The sequence below is a fragment of the Colletes gigas genome, unplaced genomic scaffold (assembly GCF_013123115.1).
Source record: "Colletes gigas isolate AHSC1104 unplaced genomic scaffold, ASM1312311v1 Colletes_gigas_Sc00011, whole genome shotgun sequence".
Lineage (NCBI taxonomy): Eukaryota > Metazoa > Arthropoda > Insecta > Hymenoptera > Colletidae > Colletes > Colletes gigas.
The window spans coordinates 9,125,065-9,144,073 of record NW_025106640.1 but is presented as its reverse complement, the minus strand read 5'-3'; the positions used below and the strand labels follow the sequence as shown (position 1 = coordinate 9,144,073).

The 19,009-nt window shown below is 39.4% G+C and overlaps 3 protein-coding genes across 4 annotated transcripts in view; all 3 read left to right on the top strand.

Moving 5' to 3' along the window:
• The first annotated feature begins 6,472 nt into the window (after positions 1–6,472).
• On the top strand, positions 6,473–8,018 carry LOC122398256. The gene is made up of 3 exons (XM_043397967.1): positions 6,473–6,610; positions 6,908–7,093; positions 7,250–8,018. The coding sequence occupies exons 1-3, from the start codon at positions 6,550–6,552 to the stop codon at positions 7,465–7,467; spliced, it is 465 nt and encodes a 154-aa protein (XP_043253902.1). The 5' UTR covers positions 6,473–6,549; the 3' UTR covers positions 7,468–8,018.
• Positions 8,019–8,886: 868 nt separating this feature from the next.
• Positions 8,887–11,074, top strand: LOC122398248 (outer mitochondrial transmembrane helix translocase). 2 transcript variants are annotated; one of them, XM_043397958.1, is made up of 7 exons: positions 8,887–9,173; positions 9,311–9,553; positions 9,615–9,816; positions 9,875–10,071; positions 10,147–10,325; positions 10,407–10,516; positions 10,610–11,074. In XM_043397958.1, exons 1-7 carry the CDS (start codon positions 9,018–9,020, stop codon positions 10,612–10,614), a joined length of 1,092 nt encoding a protein of 363 aa, XP_043253893.1. In that variant the 5' UTR covers positions 8,887–9,017; the 3' UTR covers positions 10,615–11,074. The 2 variants fall into 2 exon arrangements, with proteins under 2 accessions (XP_043253893.1, XP_043253892.1); XM_043397957.1 differs by having other exon boundaries at positions 10,407–11,074.
• A 2,186-nt stretch (positions 11,075–13,260) lies between these two features.
• The window catches only part of LOC122398226 (protein bicaudal C homolog 1-A-like), a 37,058-nt gene continuing 31,309 nt past the window's right edge, over positions 13,261–19,009 (top strand). Inside the window, exons 1-8 of the mRNA XM_043397923.1 lie at positions 13,261–14,548; positions 14,628–14,841; positions 15,021–15,150; positions 15,226–15,504; positions 15,584–15,729; positions 15,806–15,969; positions 16,051–16,332; positions 16,442–16,628. Coding sequence (XP_043253858.1) covers positions 14,375–14,548; positions 14,628–14,841; positions 15,021–15,150; positions 15,226–15,504; positions 15,584–15,729; positions 15,806–15,969; positions 16,051–16,332; positions 16,442–16,628 — 1,576 coding nt within the window. The 5' untranslated portion in view covers positions 13,261–14,374. The remainder of the gene's footprint in view (positions 14,549–14,627; positions 14,842–15,020; positions 15,151–15,225; positions 15,505–15,583; positions 15,730–15,805; positions 15,970–16,050; positions 16,333–16,441; positions 16,629–19,009) is intronic.

Below are 19,009 nucleotides of genomic sequence, written 5' to 3'. Positions count from 1 at the left end.
CATTGTTAAAATTATTGTATCAGAGTTTAATTACACCGTCGTAAGGATCGGAACCGAAGCGTGGCGAGATCGGTGGGAAATCTTTCGAGAAATCTCGTTTGCGTCGCGCGAAAGAAAGCTCCGGAAATTCCGTGCGCCGTTCGCGTGAATTCTTTAGCAGCGAATCGTCGCCAAGGGGCAAAACTTTCTACGAAAGGCGAAAGCGCACGCGAAAAGATAGAAATAACAAGACGGGAAAATAAAAAGCAGAATAAACGCGACGCGATACGTACAGGTGGACACGAAGAAAGAGTTTACCATCGCACCGTTCCAGATAGTAAGTGCTAGTTTCGTAAATCTTCGAGGATATCCAAAGATCGCCATCGGCTCTTTAGAGTCGCGTGTTTCTTTTTGCGTAACCGCTGCAATTTATGGTCTTACGGTCGAGTCCACGGCACGGAGGTGGTATACCCAAAGGACGAGCCATGACGAACGATCTAGCAACCGTGTTTACCAGCCCTAAGCGTTAAATTAACCGAAAACCATCAGCGACCGCAGGGAATTCCGCATCCCACCGAGTAGCTACCTACTCTTTGAAGCTTTTCCGCGATGAAAATTTCTGCCAATTTTCGATCGTTCGCGAAAAACAAAAACGAGATCGGAGAACAGCAGCTCGCACTTTCCAGCGTAACAACTACTCGTTGTTGTTGTTATTATTGTTAGTTTTATTCAGTTTTATTAGTTTTATTATATCTGTAAAGAATACTCTAAAAAGTCTGATGAATCAAAGAAAAAGCACGCGATTTGGAAGCTAGTACCGTCTATTGGAAAATCTAGCTATTATTTGGCGTGGCGTCCTGTAGGAATGGCGTCGTCTGACCCCTCGGGGGCTAACGCCGAGCTTTATTTTGCCTCTCGGAGAGCCCATCCAGGGGAAGACGGTATTTTTATTCAAATTTCATTCGATCCGTCCTCGAACTTTCGCGTACCCGCTCCGACGGGATCGTATTATGCGTCTTCTCGAATAAAATCGAGCCGCTCTAATGCCGAGACTTTGTAAATTTATTCTATTTACCGAATGCTGATCGTCGACTCTATAAATTTCGCTTTCTCTCCTTGGCAGGTGGCTTGCCCTCCGATACGCTAACCAAGACTTTGAAACGTGCCTTTGAATTGTTTCACTAAACGACAAGCTGTTAGTTTCGTGGATAATGTGTAAAGCGTTACACCGAGCAGTGTTAGAGGGTTGTCATTATCGATAAATTTGTTCGATGTTTAAAGAAACTATTTAACACCGATAACCAGGCCTCGAAATAAACCCGTATCGAAGGAGGAACGGAACGGTTATGCCAACACCGATAGCTTTCAAGGGTGGAACGTACTCGTAAAGGCGAAGAAGAATAACCGAGAATCGTATAGAGGAAGAGGATGTGTTCGATGGTAGTCGTGGTGGCGAACGATCGCAATTTACAGGAAGGGTTTGCAACGTCTCGTGGATTTCTATACGCGATCGCGCGTCAATGGGCGAAGAATACAGGTAGCAGTGCATCCTCTGATTCGCGAATAGACGGCACCTGCGGCGGTCGCGTAAGCGATAAGAGTTCCAGGTGTCGGTGCCAATGTCAGCGCTGAGTTATCGTCTCGTTGTTTGCCACGGAGTCGAGCCACGTTTCGCCAAAGGCGCTCGAGGTGGACGAACGAGGGCGGAACGAAAGCCAAGACGACAAAGACGAGTCGAGCTTTCAAAAGGAGAGAACCAAACGAAGGAATCGAAGTAATTTTATTCGACGAGGAAGAGACGCCGCCCCGTCATCCTGCCCGATGAGATTTTTAAATCCTTCAAAGACTCTTCCGTTGGATACTTGCCTTCGATATCGATGATCGTGTAACATCGAGTCAGACTCGTGTTTCAAATTACTGTATTTATACCTGCCTACTCGTAAATTGACAAGCGTTTTCTCGCGATAAATCATTACTAGAAACGACAGCGATAAATCGATAAAGATGTTTATTAAAAGAGATAAGTCGGTGAGATAGAAAAATGGGTTGGAACGGAAGAAGGAAGTAGAAGGAAACGGAGGTAAGAATAGAACGAGCCGCGAGCATTTGCTGCGACAGTAGTTGCAGTACGAGAAGAGTTGCCTAATGATTCGCTAACGAGATACGTGCTCGGTTTGTTTCGTACAGAAACGAAAGAAAAACCGGCTACCTTAAGAATAAGAGAGAAGGTCTCTTCCTCTCGAGACTCTCTGCTATCCCCTTCTCCGCCATCACCGCCACTGTCGAGCTTCGTCTTTGTCTTTATCTCGTCTTTTTCCCTTTTCCCCATTTTCCTTTAACCCTTTACCACCCATTCTCTTCTTATTTTCATCACACTCGCAAAAGAGTCTAAGCGTCCACCGCTGTATCGTCGCATCTTAAACGCGTCGTTTCGTCTGTTCGCCGTAGATCGTTCCCTGCGGACTTGGATCGTACATTATTTCGATTTTATTATTCGCCGTCGCGTACTTTGGAAGGGCTGGCGTGAAAACGACAAAACTCGAGACGTACGATACTCAAACCGTGTCGAATCGAGTCGATGTAAAAGGGAAATATAGCGACGAGTGGCGGAACGGCAGCCTTTGCGTACGCCGGTTTTTCCCGGATGCATCGACTTTTCTCTCGATCTGGACTAGTTTTATTTCCGACCGCTTTACCTCCGAACTCTTATTTACGTGTCGCCGGAAAAGCATTCTCGTGTCTCGACATCGGCGAGACCCTCGCTGACTCCGCGCCTACACAGATATTCCGATGCCTCGAGTCCCTTCGGTCGCGATTCCATTAAAACCTTGCCAACTGGGAGCCTTCGCGAATTTATCGAGCCGATCTTCGCCTACGAATATTTATGAGTCGATCGACCAACCGTGAAACGTGCCTCCAAGACTCGCGCGACGCAAAGTCGTTCCCCTCGGTGATATGCCCGCGTCCAACTATTGTTTATATTTTTTAAGTTGTCGGGTAAGACCAACGAATTCAGGAGAACGCATACGATCTCGTCTTTGAACTGCATCCGTAGCACGGCGTGGAACTTGGTAGAAAAGTTTTACGGGATATCGCTCGATCGAGAATGTTAAAGTTTTTCCGCGAAATACCGCGGAGCTCGTAATTTTTTCCTCGGAATCCGTGCCCGAGGAAATCGATGTAAATCGCTTGGCGCGCATACCCTCGGTATACGTACTTACATATACCGTCTGATCCGCTGAGTTATTTCACCGCAAGATATCGAGTCGCTGCATCCATGTAAACGTAACCGACGCCCATTTCCACGTACGGCCGTCTATGTATGCATGCATGCACGTATATACGTTGGAATAAATAGATACGCGGAGTCGCAATCGGAACGTCGCGGTGATCTTTCCTTTTATCGGTATCGCATTCGGCTGGAAATGTCTGTCGCGGTGAAATTTACGATATGATATATTTAATTACACTGTCCGACAGGATGTTGCGTTATACAGCGGTCGACTGTATTTGAATCTTTGAGAGTCAAAGGAATCGAGTGGACTTCGATAGCTTTTAAATTTCTATCTCCGTCGGATAAATGACGAACGTCGACCGCTATGACCGATAGGCAGCCATTAATATTTTTGCGAGCGTCGTTCCGCGGACACTCGCGATTCGTATTCATCTGTCACGCCGCGTGCAGGGTAAAAGTGATTTCCTGTCGGTGATACGTCTCGACCGCGACATTACGCAATCTCTGCCGCGTTCCACGTTCCAATTTCGAAACGATCGATGAGTCGCCAATTAGCAAAATAAATCCCTTTTGTCCCAATCCGACTGCTTGTTCGAGTCGTCGCGTATCACGCGTCGCATCGAAAATTCCATAAATTATTCCGAGCAATCGTGTTCGGTGCGCCTTGCGTATCCGTAATAACGACCTCCTATGACGAATTCATTCTGTCCTCAAACATTCGAAGCAAACTGTTCGTACAGTTTCCATTTATATAGCTGTTGCGACCACGTAGGTACCTGCATGGACGCGCGAAAGTATTTCAACGACGACACATTTATAATTAAAATGGATACGAATCGTACGCTGGATGTTTTAAAATTGCCGCATATACCCGCGTATAGGGAACAGATAAATATTTATTTTTCCAACCGCGTACGAGTTCACGAGCCTTATCCTATTATTTACAAACAGCACGGAGACGATTAAACATTCAAATATGAATTCGACGGACAGTCTGCCGTGAAGCGTTGCGTGCGTCGCGGCCAGGTTTATTATAATAGATTCATTTATTCTGGTATTCGTTCCTTCTACTTTGAAGGACGCGACAAAAGAAGAACCGGCGACGGCAGTCTACCGAGAGTTTCCGGTAACGAAGTTTAAAAATGCGTCTCTAAGCCAGAGCTTTTCGCTCCTTCTTCTTCCTGTTCCGCGGCTTTTAAAAGGTCTAAAATATGGTGGAACTTTTTAAACCACCGTCGACCGCTATGAACGACCATCGCATTCCGACTTTCACTTCCATTCGTCTTCTTTCGTCCTCGTTTCCCGAGCAAGTAAAATGTTTCCCAAAAGTGGCCGGGATTTTGCATCGCGTGACGTCACGAAACTGAAGACCAAGACGAACATTTACGACAATTCGTTGCTCGTGGACCGTTTTCTGCCCGGTTTCCTACCAATAGAAAATTCAAGCGGACCGTAAAACTTACCAACAACGCGTGCGCTTGAAATTCATCGCTAAAATGAGTCGATTTATTGCGTTCCGATATTATAGCGCATAAAAGACAGAAAAGAAGCCCGATACGGGGTCGTAAAATTTAGTGCAGAACGAACCTTTGAAACTTGTAAAAAGAAAAAAACATTTATTCGTGTCGACCGACGTTCCAGCGTACGTACACTCCTGCTCATAAGTAATTGGACGGTTATCATATTTTTATACGAAATCGTAGTTTAATAAACCGTATACAAGAGGATTATTCTTCGAATAATTTTTTATTATTACAGTATCGATTTCATCGGTCTTACATTGCATAATTGTCCATGATCTAGTACTTTTATTTGAAACTGAAGCGGTCCAGTGACTTATGAGCGGGAGTGTAAGTGAATGTATTCGATCGAGAGTATACTATACGCTCACGCATCTACGAGGATATAACAACAACGTAGCGAAGAGTAATTGAAGGATGTAGGTGGACATCGGTTTTCCGCGGTGGCTGTTCTATGAAATATACAACGTGCCCACCGGCTACGTACCTAGTTATGGCTTTGTACGTACAAAAATCGACGAACGAAACACCGCTGTTCGCAAGATCGATGCGTTACTTTTATTCGTCGTTCGTCCGTCCAATTTCTAGATCGTTTCGACAACGTTACCATGTACCCTGCTAAAAATACGCAGAAACCGTGAAACTACGAGAATCTTTTTATGCTTCTTTTCCAATAGACCGTCGAGCATTTTGCAACACGGCAAAAAAGATAGCGTTCGTTGTATCGTTACGACAGAAATTATTATATGCCGCATTCGTAATAATCAGATTTATCGAGAAATCTTAAATCAAACAGTTTCTTCTCGCAGTCCCTGAAGAATAAAATGGAAAATTCGCAACAGCTCAGACCGGAAGAACCTTTACCGCGTTGGAATCATCTTAATGAGATTGTCGCGAAGAGCGGCGACGAAAGGAACGCCCGTTAATAAAGGAACAGAAGGGCCGCGAGAGAGCATAACAAAGGCAAACGCAGCATTACGCCGAATAAGTAAAAGGCTAATGACAAGGGCTCGAATAGAAATAACAAACGGACCCCGAGATCCAAGGTTTTAAAGAAAGAACGAATCGAAGGAATCCCTCCGCCTCCGGTGCGATTCCATTGACTTACTAACGTCGGAAAATCTTGAAATTGCAAATTCCCGTTGCTCCTTTCCGAATCTCGATAAAATACAGCAAAGTCCGTGATTCTGTCGTGTCGTACATACTACGAACTTGGCTTCTTTAGCGGTTTCCGATGAAACCGCTCCTATACCTACTTACGTAGGCCATGAGATAAAAGAATATGTGCATCGTGGAAGGTTGTTTTAAATAATTTAACGAGTACGTTAGAATTAGGATCTCGCTCCAATGTCGGTCAAAAGACACCTTTTACAATTTCCCGTTTCATGTGTTTCAAATCGTTCTGGGAAAATTATTTTCGGTTGCGGGGGTCAATTACAATCATTTTTGTGAATACACATACTTCCGAGAATCCTGCGCGCTTTCGAGAAAAAAATTCTTTACTTAATTCTTAAAATTTCTGTGTGGCCGGAAATGTTTCTATAACTTTGTAACGAAGTCTCGATCAACAAATTAGCATCCGTGATTTTCGTCTTACTTTTGCCTCTAGAATCACCCATTAAAATTGTTCCCATTTACTATGACACAGGTTCTTCCGTTCTTATGCACGATCCTGGTAAACGAGCTCGACGCACAAGAAGGGACGCGAGTAGGGGAATTTGAAGTCGCCTAAACTCATACCAACCAACGCCCTGTTACTTACGCGCGTATAGTAAAAGTGCAGCAGACGTAGTGATTGCATGAAAATTTATCGAGATGACAGTCATGAACGCAATCGCGTGTGTTGTCTCTTTAACGTTATTGTTTACGGTGATAGGTGAGCAAAGATCCTTACAAACAGCGATCGTTCGGCTGTAATATTAAATAGACTGTAGTGGAAATTTATTCGTGAAAACTCGCACGAATACCACGTTGGAAACGGAGTGTACATACTTGTTGAATTTCCAAACAAACATTCGCGAAGAATTTGTAACAAATACTTGAACTAATGGTAACGGTAGTGAGCATATCGAAACGAAATACAACGTTAGGCTATCGGTTCTGCACAATTTTAGGTTATAACAATTAGTCCTGCCCTCGGTCGAAAGTTTCACTCCATTGGAATAAATTTTAGGTACCGATGCAATTCGCTGCTATCAGTGTAGTAGTAATACAGATCCCAAAGGCGAAGATTTATGCGGGGCGTATCAAAAATTTGACAAGGAAAAGAATATTGCCATTGAATGCAACAGCGAAGAGTCTCACATGCCCGGCACGTTCTGCATCAAAGTGACCCATCAGAGTCCCCGTGGATTCATTTGTAAGTTTTCCCTTTTTAAATCGACCGTTTCGATGCTCTCGTCTATTCTCGCTTAACGTTAAACGGCCGTTACGCTTTTCTCTACTTCCGGAAACATCAATCCACGCGATCATTGTTTCCATCTCGTAAGTTTATTATTTGGGTTAATTTTTAAAGGGAACGGTAGATGGCGACAGGTAATCCGTCGATGTTCGTCCGTAGCCAGTACCGGAGTAACGGGCGTTTGTAATTGGGGAGTTTACGACAACGGGGTTTATTGGGAAGAATGTTCCTGTTCGGAGGATTATTGTAACGAAGCAACAACATTATCGTCATTCTCGATGATAGTTATGTTACTTATTGGTATTACAACATGTACATTGCCGTTAAGATAAGTGTATCAGCTAAGTGAGTATTCTAGTCTAAACGTCAATTGTTTATAAGTTCATTGGGATTAAAAACTGTACCACTTTTTCAAGAACCGTTTCCTTTTTAAGATGTTGGACGAAAATACTCCCTTAACGTTTCCGTCCATACTATAGTACAATTTATCGATATAGTTAGAGTATTCACTTTATACTTTTAAAAGCTCGACTTGTATTATTAATATTCTGACATTTTACCATTTTATATTAAACGATTAAATGTTTAACACGAAGTTAAATAATTAAGAAGCTCGATTTTAAATATCGAATAAATAAACGATATTTCCTAATGTGCCGTTTTTGAACCCGTGCTAATGTACATCCTATTAATTGATCCAAGTATAAACGAAATAAATAAATGCGCTTAATGTTCCCCAACGTACATTTATACATATAACGAAGTAGGGAAGATCTCGGAATGATTTACAAGGATTCTAGGCGCTGGAAATTCAACGGCCGCCGGTTAATTATGTCAGGCGAGATTATTAAAGCTTTAGCGGATCCGACACTGTGAAATACACAACGACTCGACTATTTAGACCCTTCTATAGGTATACATACTATACTATAGGTATTCATAACCTGTATTTCAAACATACGCACCCATGTGAGTACCCGTCAGTGTCCGGTATTATTCGTTGTTCGAAATAAATTTTATTCAAGACTGACCCGTGTATCTGGCGAATTCAGTAATTCGCTACTTTGTATTCTAGCTATATACAGACAGAATTATGAATTTAATTACAAAAAACGAACTGGAACAATTACTTTTATATCTTTAAGAAAAAAATAATAAATTTTGTGGTGAAATTACGCGTGAATTATAATCTCATACGCGTATTAAATTAATGGCTCTACTTATTTATGAAATAACATTAGGATAAAAGATAGTCCGTTGGTGGTTCACGGTTTCACCAAGCTTAATGTTATAGATAAGAGCCCCTCTTCATCAGAGGTTTTAGCCGTTATTACATCAAGGCGCGTGTAATTAACTTGCACAAGATGGGATATACTCTTCGAGCGTATTCTTCGTCGGTGTATTACTGTAATACCGGCGTTTCATTCATACAAGAAGTAATAATTTTATTTCAAGCGACACGCAACATATAAAAATAAAATTGACTGACAAACCAGAAAAAGAAAATCGAAAGAAACGGAACTTTCTTGCATGAAAAACATCTGACAGTAATGTTCTAATTTAATTATGAACATGTGATTTAACATATTTGGATAATATGTTGAATTCAAGTCATATTTCGTTAAGAATATTATATTATTAGTTTTGATAATCGCAGGAATCTTGCAATATAATTTTTAATGTCTTTCGTGTATACGAATGATATGCGCATGCTCTGCTCTTTTCTCTCGCTTTGTCGTTTGCGACTGTTCTTCTCTCGGGTAACATCGAGTAAAAGTTTTAGGTGTATGGCAAAGTAGCATAATTTGCACAACATGGATTAATGCTTTACATAAAGAACGTATTAATTTTTAAGTGAATATTAAAGAAATAAAGATAAACGATGAATGTCGCGGGCGGAGTTGGATATACACGATCAGAGGTATTCGTACTTGTGGCAAGAACATCTATTTTTGCGGCTATTGGATTTTTTAGCATGAAATGGATTTTAAATCAATTGGATCCCACGATCACAGCAAAAAAGAGAGCCAAGGAAAGGGTTAGAAATTTACCATTCTGCGTATTTTAGAATATTTTCTTATATAACCTGTACAATCCATCGAATAAGAAAATAACCTTATTCTTTACATGCTTGCCATGAAAATACAAAAAAGCATGACTTTGGATAATGTTTAGGCACGCGAGCAGTTACAAAAATTGACCAAAATGGATAATCTATTATGGTCAGTAGACCCGGACCAGTTGACAGATTATGAAATGATGATAGCAAACCACATAGTGAATCCTGGAGAGATTAGAGTTTCATGGGAGAATATTGCAGGTCTCGAAAATATTATTCAAGAACTTAAAGAAACAGTTATATTACCTATACAACGAAAAGAATTGTTTGAAGGCTCTCAATTAACTCAGGCACCGAAAGTATGCATATAATGTATATATTATTAAGGAGTTCTTCTTGTAACTTGGATTTCATTCATAGGGGGTATTGTTACATGGGCCACCAGGTTGTGGTAAAACAATGATCGCTAAAGCAACTGCCAAAGAAACTAAAATGTGCTTTATTAACTTAGATGTAAGCATTTTGACTGATAAATGGTACGGAGAAAGTCAAAAACTAACTGCAGCAGTATTTTCACTCGCTGTAAAATTTCAACCATGCATCATCTTTATCGATGAAATAGGTTAGTTGTGAAGAAATTCAGAATATAGACTTTCATTATGATACATACTGTTTCACAGATTCGTTCTTAAGAACCAGAAATTCACAGGATCATGAAGCCACCGCGATGATGAAAGCACAATTTATGTCTCTTTGGGATGGATTGATAACAGATTCATCTTGCACGGTAATAGTTATGGGTGCTACCAATAGGCCACAGGACTTGGACAGAGCAATTCTTAGACGGATGCCAGCTACTTTTCACATTTCCTTACCAGTAAATAAAAATTGAACGATAAATGTTCGTGCGCACAGTGTACATTAAATTTACAATAACTGTCTGCTTTTGCAGAAAGAGCCTCAACGAGTGCAAGTTTTAAAATTAATATTAGAAAATGAGCCAATAGACGATGATGTGGATATCTCGAGACTGGCAAATATAACGGAAGGTTTTTCTGGTTCAGATTTACGGGAACTTTGTAGAAATGCATCTGTTTATCGCGTTCGAGACTATTTGCGCACTCATACACAGTAATTATTAAGTACCAATCATTTATTGATACAAAGTTTTCTATAAAAATTTGTTTATTATCGATTCTTCTTTTTATACAGAAAATCAAGTATGTATACCGATGATGAAGAATATGATAGTATACGATCTATTATGATGGAAGATCTTCTTACATCATATAACAAGATAAGAGCATCTAAGATACATACGGGTATTCTGAGTGTATACTAATATCAATACAAAAAAACAAACCAATTAATATTAAACTTTTACATTTTTCGTTCAAATATGTCGGTGATTTTAGGTTAACTACATCAAGGGTGAAATGACACCGATGTAATGTTACTTAATCTCTAATGCAGCTAGGTAATTGAATATCAAAACATTGGGACAGTTCTTCCATAAGAACACGATATGAGATCTAAAAGTCTCAACAGTAAAAACGTGTTTAGATATATTTAAACTTCTAATTTTGTTAATTTACAATGACATTAAATTATTTCAAAAGTACATAATTGGTGCGCTAATTAACAATTTTAAAGCAAGGTTTACGCCTGTTAAATATATGTAATATACATGTAACATGAAATTGTAGAATGTATTAATTAAAAAGAGAACAACTTTATAACAAATGGGATGCAGTTCAGCCGTATATATCGCGTACATTTAACGTGATTCATAATTTTACGAAGGGTATAGAAAAGCGTGTATTTTTTAAAGATCCTTTACTGATTTGATTAAAATCGAATAAAATCTTCCTGTACTTATATTTCATTGTTACAATTTATTTATTTTTCATTTTCGCTTACATGGTAGACTAAATTTTGTTTCGCTGGAAATTCTTAAACACAAGCGTAATTTTTTTAAAATTCATCATTGTGCGCATCCATACGTATGTATTTTAAATGTATATACGTGTTCAAAATAATGTATCACAAAAAGTAAATTTTTACAAACTTTAACGTGCTATTGTTACTTGCATGGAAATGAACTATCGTACAAACGTATCGTAAAAACGTACTTAATTTATTAAATTAAACCGATACAGTACTTCATTGATTAAATTAATGATTAACAGTTGGGGCTACAACAAAGGATTAATAAAATTTTCAATATAATTTGTAAATAATAGTCACAAAGTTTCCCTTTTCCGTTTACCTTTATGGTATACTTTTTATATGTATAATTGTAGTGTGGCTGAACACATTGAGCTCAAGTATACGTATATAGTAAATAATAATTTATTGGTTGGATCAACAATTTATTAACAAATTTTAATAAAAACATGTATACTTTGTTCAGCTAGGTGATAAACGTACGTAAAGAAAGTCCTGTAACTTTCAACAGGACCGTAACCGAGAAGCACTGTGCCCCGCATAGATACCGACTCGATAGAAGTTATGTAAGTTACTATTTATGTATAATAATTACAGTTACGCAGTGTACGAATCACTAAAACAAAATATATAAAGATATCGAATAAAGTAACGTAACTAAAAATATATATAAAATTATATTTATCGACTCGATGTGCGTCGTATTTATGATACACTCTTGACCGAAGGCAGTGCACCAACCAATAAGAGTTTGTTGCAGTCACATGGTTTTGTTTACCTGAGACTTTCATCTTGCTGAATAAAATAACAAGCGAAAGAAAAGGGGTAAGAAAACATAGTGACTTCCTCTTACGAGTCATGGAATCCATGTATTATTTTTTCCAAATTTCACTTGGCCGATTTAAAAGGAGATGAAATATTTAGCCAATGAATAAACACGCAGAGAATAAAGATTATTAGAAAAGTTTGATCGCGCGGAATAAAGTAGCATCGATTACAGAATTCGTGGGGAAAGGAGATTCCTTATGATTCGGCGCGAACAATCAGTAAGTGGAAAGAAATAGCGGAAAAATATGGGGAAAAAGGAAACGCATGCGCAGAGAAAAGGATACTAAGAGAGCGTCTAAGTAGCACTGCTACTGTAGCAGCAGAAGTTTCCGGGAATGAAACATCTAAGAGTACGAAGCCTCCACAGGCCTTTACTTTTTCCCTTCTGTTCCTTTTGACCGGTGAGCTACGGCTGTAAAGTCGGAGGCGCACCGTGAACAGACGAGACCATTTTCTTTGGTACGGAGGTAAACGCGGTAACCGAACGGGTGGTAGAAAAAAGAGGCGCAATCGAGCGCGGTACGAACGCGTCATTGTGAATGGCGCTCCTAGTGACAAAGGTGGCTGCGAGAGACTTTCGATTTCATGTCGGATGTAAACTGTGCTCGAAATGGATGTTACAAAGAGTACTTCCGTTCGCTAATTAAGCGTGACTCTTTATCCATTTTTCCATTCGGTTTTACTTTGTTGGCTGGTCAACGAAGAAATGCGAGACGCGAAAAGAAGAACGACGGCAGCGGCCGGATTCCGGTACGATCGACCGTAAAATTCTGCATAGAGCATCGTGGCGTACGTTCGCAGAGTGGACTGTTCTCTGCAACACCTGCGGTGCATGATCCTATGCATTGTCGGTGAGTGTGCGTGTCACGTATGCGTGTAGCAATATACCTACGTGCTATACTTTTAACTACGTTGTCAAAGCGAGGGAGCATCATAGAGATTGCTATTGTTTCTCACGAGCGCATATGTGAGTGTGTATGTGTTCGATGCATCTGTCGAATTGCATACCCGAAAACCGCTGTATCTTCGTGATAGACCATGGATCACAGCTCGTGCTAATACTTTGACACGATTACACGATTGTGCTACTGAAACGTGATCCCTACTGTGAATGGAGCTCTTCAAACGAGTTCACTTCTCGTCTCGAGTGATTAAACAAATCTTGTCGATCATAAGGAAGCTAGACAAAACGGAACCTATGGATCTCCTGAGAAATCTTCCTCGATGTTAATGTTATTTCTTAGAAATTTACCGTAACTGGGAGTGCCGCTATAGCACGGTTGAACATGTTCCGAAAGTATTGGGCCGAATACCATGTTATACGCCAGAAAATATTGTTTCTTTACTTTTCAAAACTAGTATGATGTTTCGAACGATTTTTTTCAAGTCTCGAGGAAATCCTACGCGAACGACATGTGAACTCTTGATTAAGCAAAGCACGAATGGTGTATCAGTGAAACTGGCATGAAAATGTACCGTGGTGTTAAGTGGCCTCTGTGATATTGCGAACGGTGCTTAACCTAACTTTTTGTCGACGCTTCTACACGGCGTTTTCTTACGCGTAATGTTCTTTCGATAACGAACTCGTAACCAAGTGAACGCGATTCGCGAAAACTCTCGTTTCTTTTTCTTTCATTTTTTTTTTTCTCTTCTATGTATAGAATGTGATTCTTTCTTACCGCTTTTATGTATGTTTTTAACTTACCGTAGAACACGAGACTCTGTGATTGTAGTTTTACGAAACGCTGAAAATGTTTCTAGTTAATATTTGATTTTGATCGTGTCGTTGAACGATACGAAAATTCATTTTCCAGTATTTACGCGATCGTGTTCTCAACAATATTACATTTAACGCTTACGTTTAAATTGTAATATATGTTTATTTTCATTATTTTCCCTTTACCTTGATCGTGATTTTTCTACCACTTGCCAGTGACTATGTATAACGTATTTCTTGATAGTCGTTAGAAAGATATGGGTCAAATGTCTCATCTTTTATACGTGTGTTATATCAATTGCGATTAGCAACCCGTCGCCTGTCTTTTTATCGCTTTCCTTTAACAATGGTTTTAGGTAAGCCTGTTGTTTGATCGTCGATACTTATTGCGCGAAAGATTAGGTCGCACTGTGTCATAAATGTCTTTGGTTGCCTCGTGTTTCTGTAGCTTCTGTAGCCACAGAAATCTGTAATTATTATTTGTCGAACAGAAATGCTTGCATCGTGTCCGTCTGTGTATTGTGTCGTGCAGTGTGCTTACATTTGATCAAGTTTCACTTTTGCGTGAATTATATATTAATGTTTGCGACAAACTGGTGATGGTCATGGTGACATTAAATCTAAATTATAATCGCGTGATAAATTATTACAAATAAGAACCGAATGAAATGGATAACAGAAAGCACACATGCTCTGGGAATTGATGGGTATATGCTTTTCCTGCAGGAGACCTACAGGCAGCAGGCTAAATAATAAAATCTCAGAGCATATCTCAGCATCAGTAATACCCCTCCATGTTTGTCTGGAGGAACAAAGAGGACCAGAACTGGGCTCTTGCGAAGCCTTGGCTCGTAAGCCGCAGGTAAACTAAATTAGTTTATCTGTAAAAGAAAAGATGGAGACTCGGATAATTGGTAAATGAGCACCCTTCTTCTCTTCAGGTTAAAAAGTTATTTGAAAAAGAAGAAGCAGAAGAAAAGTGCAGGGAAGAAGTGGGGGCTGAGTTTGTTCGAATCGAGGCAGAAGATTTGAAACACAGTCAGCCGAGCATGGCCAACACTATCAGTAATATGAAAATGACTAACCGCATTAAGGGACTAGTAAGCAAACGTCGTAAGCGTTTCACGGAAGATGGTTTTGATCTTGATCTCACATGTATCCTTTTCACCGCAATTGTCGATGTTTATGTCGCGTATTACGCGTATTACGAGGCATCGAAGGTAGTAAGAACGAATTAACAAAAGGTTCGTGTCTCTGTTGAATACGTTCTTACTATCAACACGAGAACATAATTTCGTTGATACGTTCCTCAATTGTGTATATATTGCTAATAGATATAAGGGATAACTTAATAGCAATGGGTTTCCCTGCTGAAAAATTAGAAGGGGTATATAGGAATCACATAGACGATGTTGTTAAGCTATTGGAATTCAGACACAAAGATCATTATAAAATTTACAATCTGTAAGTTTCGAGCAATGCATTGCGTTTACGCGTTACAAATAAAATGAGGTAATTTCAGGAAATTTTACCTTTTAGATGTTCAGAAAGGTCTTACGACTTTAAGAAATTCAAGCAAAGGGTAGCGACTTACGCATTCGATGATCATAATCCACCAATGCTGGATCAGATCAAACCGTTTTGCGAGGACGTGCACCAATGGCTTTCTCAACACCAAGAAAATGTAGCTGTAGTTCATTGTAAAGCGGGTAAAGGTCGGACGGGCGTAATGGTTTGCTGTTACCTTCTTCACACGAAACAATTTCCTACTGCCACAGAAGCCCTTAATTATTATGGAACTAAAAGGACACACGATAGGTAATTGTAATAACACTAGGCTCTGTAATCGTTGTCGCGCGTATTTAGTCGGGTTTTACGGGTGGTATCTCTGATTCAGGAAAGGGGTAACGATACCTTCTCAGAGGCGGTACGTGGATTATTATGCTACTCTTGTCCAAGAGGGTTTGAGTTATCAACCAGTCACACTGTTATTACGGAAAATACAACTAGACCCAGCACCTATTTTTCACGGAGGTCAAGGATGTAAGAACAAACAAAATCCATAACGCTCGTTACGAAAATTAGACGCAGGATAAGGTTACATACAGTTTATTTGTAGATCTGCATTGTGTAATATCTGAATCGAAAAAGAGAATATTTAGTTCAGATATAGTGGAAGTACGAAAAGGAATGCATACTGTCTCCATTCCTTTAAAACACAGTGTTGCATTGACGGGAGATATACGCGTGGATTTCTTTAACAGACCAAAAATGAAGCGGAAGGTATTTTATTATCAGGTCTTTGTTCGACCAGAAAATGTTGTAATATCGTAATTAAAATCGATTTCTTTGCTCCGTGTGCAGGAAAAGTTGTTTCATTTTTGGTTCAATACATTCTTTGTGCGAGACTACTTAACGCCAGAATACGATAACGGAGAGTTACCAGTCGAGCGTTCAACGAGGGCATTAAGTTGTGACGGTACAACTATGGAATTACCTATGGTCGTGTCACACATGAAGCCTAGAGCAGGATCGCTGGCTAGTCTCGGACCTATGCCACCTACTCTCGTTTTAAGTATAGACAAATGGGGCTTGGATGATGCGCACAAGGATAAACATCACAAAGCGTACAGTGCAGATTTTAAAGTGAGTACATTGTTTTCATCCGCGATAAGAGCAACGGACGTCTTAAGTTTCAACAGGTACCGTTGAAATTGCAACAAATGCTGTATTCGAGTCCGCTCGTATGTTGCAGGTTAGCTTATTTATGCACCAAATGGGCGGTAGTATATCGCAAACTGTGCCAGCGACAACGAACAGAACGGGAGAGGGTATACAAATAGGAATAGGGGGACAAGAAACTCCCAGTGAATCCAGTGAAGCGGATAGCAGCGAATGCGACACAACCGGAGATACAACCGGAGATGAAGATGGGGAATCTGGTGAGTCCTCTGCATCTCTGGTGGTGAATCACCATCCCCTTACACATAGCAGTAGCCGTACACACGTTAGTACCCACCAAAGAGCTAGTCTCAGAGAAACTGCAAAGGGTTTGCTCTCGCGAGGGGATACAAGTAGAAATAGTCATCGACAAAGCACTAGTAATGTGAAATGTTCTTCGGCACTCGTACGTTCAGCCACGTTAGATACGTAGTATATTTACCTTTGTACTTAAAAGCTCAGTTCTCTGAACTGGCATTCAAGCTTTACAGGTTATGTAAAAAGAAAACACTCCATACTATTTAGCTTTTCTTTGTTATGCCAGCATGAAAAACTATTGAGCATTCGGTCAGTTGAAATGCATCGATTATTATTTTGATCGTTTGTTGTCGCATAACGTTACACGTATATCGTAAAGTTAAACGATGAATTTGGAAAAGTATAGTATATTTTTAGAGAAATTAATATAGCGTCAACGTTATCAATATACATATATATCGAGAATTTCACTAAAAACCTACTTCGTTCTCTATTCTTTCGATGAGATACATTATCGATCGAAGCTAGTTGAAAGATCGATTCTATCGATTCTATATCTGTTCAACTGAAAATTTTTACATCGACGCGCCATATATTAAATACGATCATTGAGTGTTCCGAATGAAAAATAATCGTAAAACACGATGTTAAATGTCTCTTTGGTAGCGTATATGCCACAAGTAATTTATTATTTCTGAAAATATTAAGGTATTGGAGAACTCGACTGGTTATGATTTTAAACGGAAATTATTCGGTATTTATTAGCAGTTATCTCAAAACGTACCTATACTTTTGACCTTTGTTTAGGTTCTATCTGTTTTTTATTCAACTTTCCAAGTATTTCGCTTTGTTGACTGTTAGCTATTATTGCCCGGAGTAGTTGAATTTAATATTAGATAAGAGAATTCAGAGCGTCGAAACTCGAGGTATATCGTCGGTAGCGTTAAAGCAATTTTATAATAAATAACGTACTATGTACGGAACTAGTATTTGTTTTGAAATTGTATGACAAAGCCAATTTGTAGAAAAAAAAAATTGACGCGATGATTTTTACTTGTATCGATTTCACCGTTTGTGTTTTGTGTTCTTCGTGGAATTGTGAAGGGAGGCGAGACAGACGAGTTAAGTATGCTCTGATCGCCTTTATTCCTTGTGATCGTTGACTCTTTGGAAGTAACAAAGCTAATACGCGTAGATTTGCGTGCGAAGCGAACGGTTGTGGTCGAAGCTTGTAAAATAATGTTTACATGTACAGAAAATTTCATTCTTTCGATTTTGTAACGGAAATATGTTAAATATGAACAGGCTGTGCAATTTTCTAAACATTTATTCCTTGATGTCTGGTAAATACGATTTTCACGTTGACGTCAAGGTACATTTTATTTCAAATAGATTATCGTATACTGTAGATTAAATTATCGCGACGGAAAGTATAACCCACCGTGCGTGGAAATTCAGAAAAGTATCGGTAGGATCGAGTTACGTGCGGTAAGTTAAGAAAATTAAAAGTTTTCCCGTTGTACCGGCACGCGTATATATTTTCTGATCATAAATTATTCGTTTTCATCTTTTTCTATCTTTCTTCTTATTTGCGAAAGTAATTCCTGGTACGAACGCGAAGCGGCGTAAAATTTCCATCGAATATACTACACACGGATATACATATCGAGCGATATCGTAAAATTCAGTTTTAAAGAAGCGGTCTTGAAACTGACATTTTACAGGTATTCGGACGTCTTATGTAATCGTTAGAGCTTTGTTCGTAGTTGGAACAATGCATCCGTTTATTTTTTTTTTATATTAAAAATTTTTCGAGACAAGAATCGCAATAAAGGAGACAGAATGTGCAAATATGTTTGAAGCTATAATTGTATTTCTGTCGGTTATATCGCTTCTCGAGCAGACGGTTGCTAATCTTAATATTGTTGTACATACGTGGACATTGTCACGACGTGAATACGTATACCGCAATCTGTTGATAAGTTAATTAGAGTTCAAGGTCGTTATTGTTTAAAATACGACCAACGTTTTCTCACGTATGCGTTCCTTCATCGTCTTTCGTACAGTATTGGTCCCATGGCTTGTTTTTCAATCTGCACGCGTCAAAAAGGTACAACGAAAACAAAAATTAATCTCCTTTTTGTACTCTTCTCATTTTTTTTTTATGGTAGCGTGATTTTTAAAGCAAAGACACGACCAGAAATTACTTTATACTCGCAAAGAATTTAAATTTATCGTCTTCGGATAAATCAGCTCGTTCGAAAGTGCGATAATTTGCAATTTTATATATGAATAAAAGCGGAAGGATTTACGAACATTTTGATAGAAATCGTGCGATTATTGT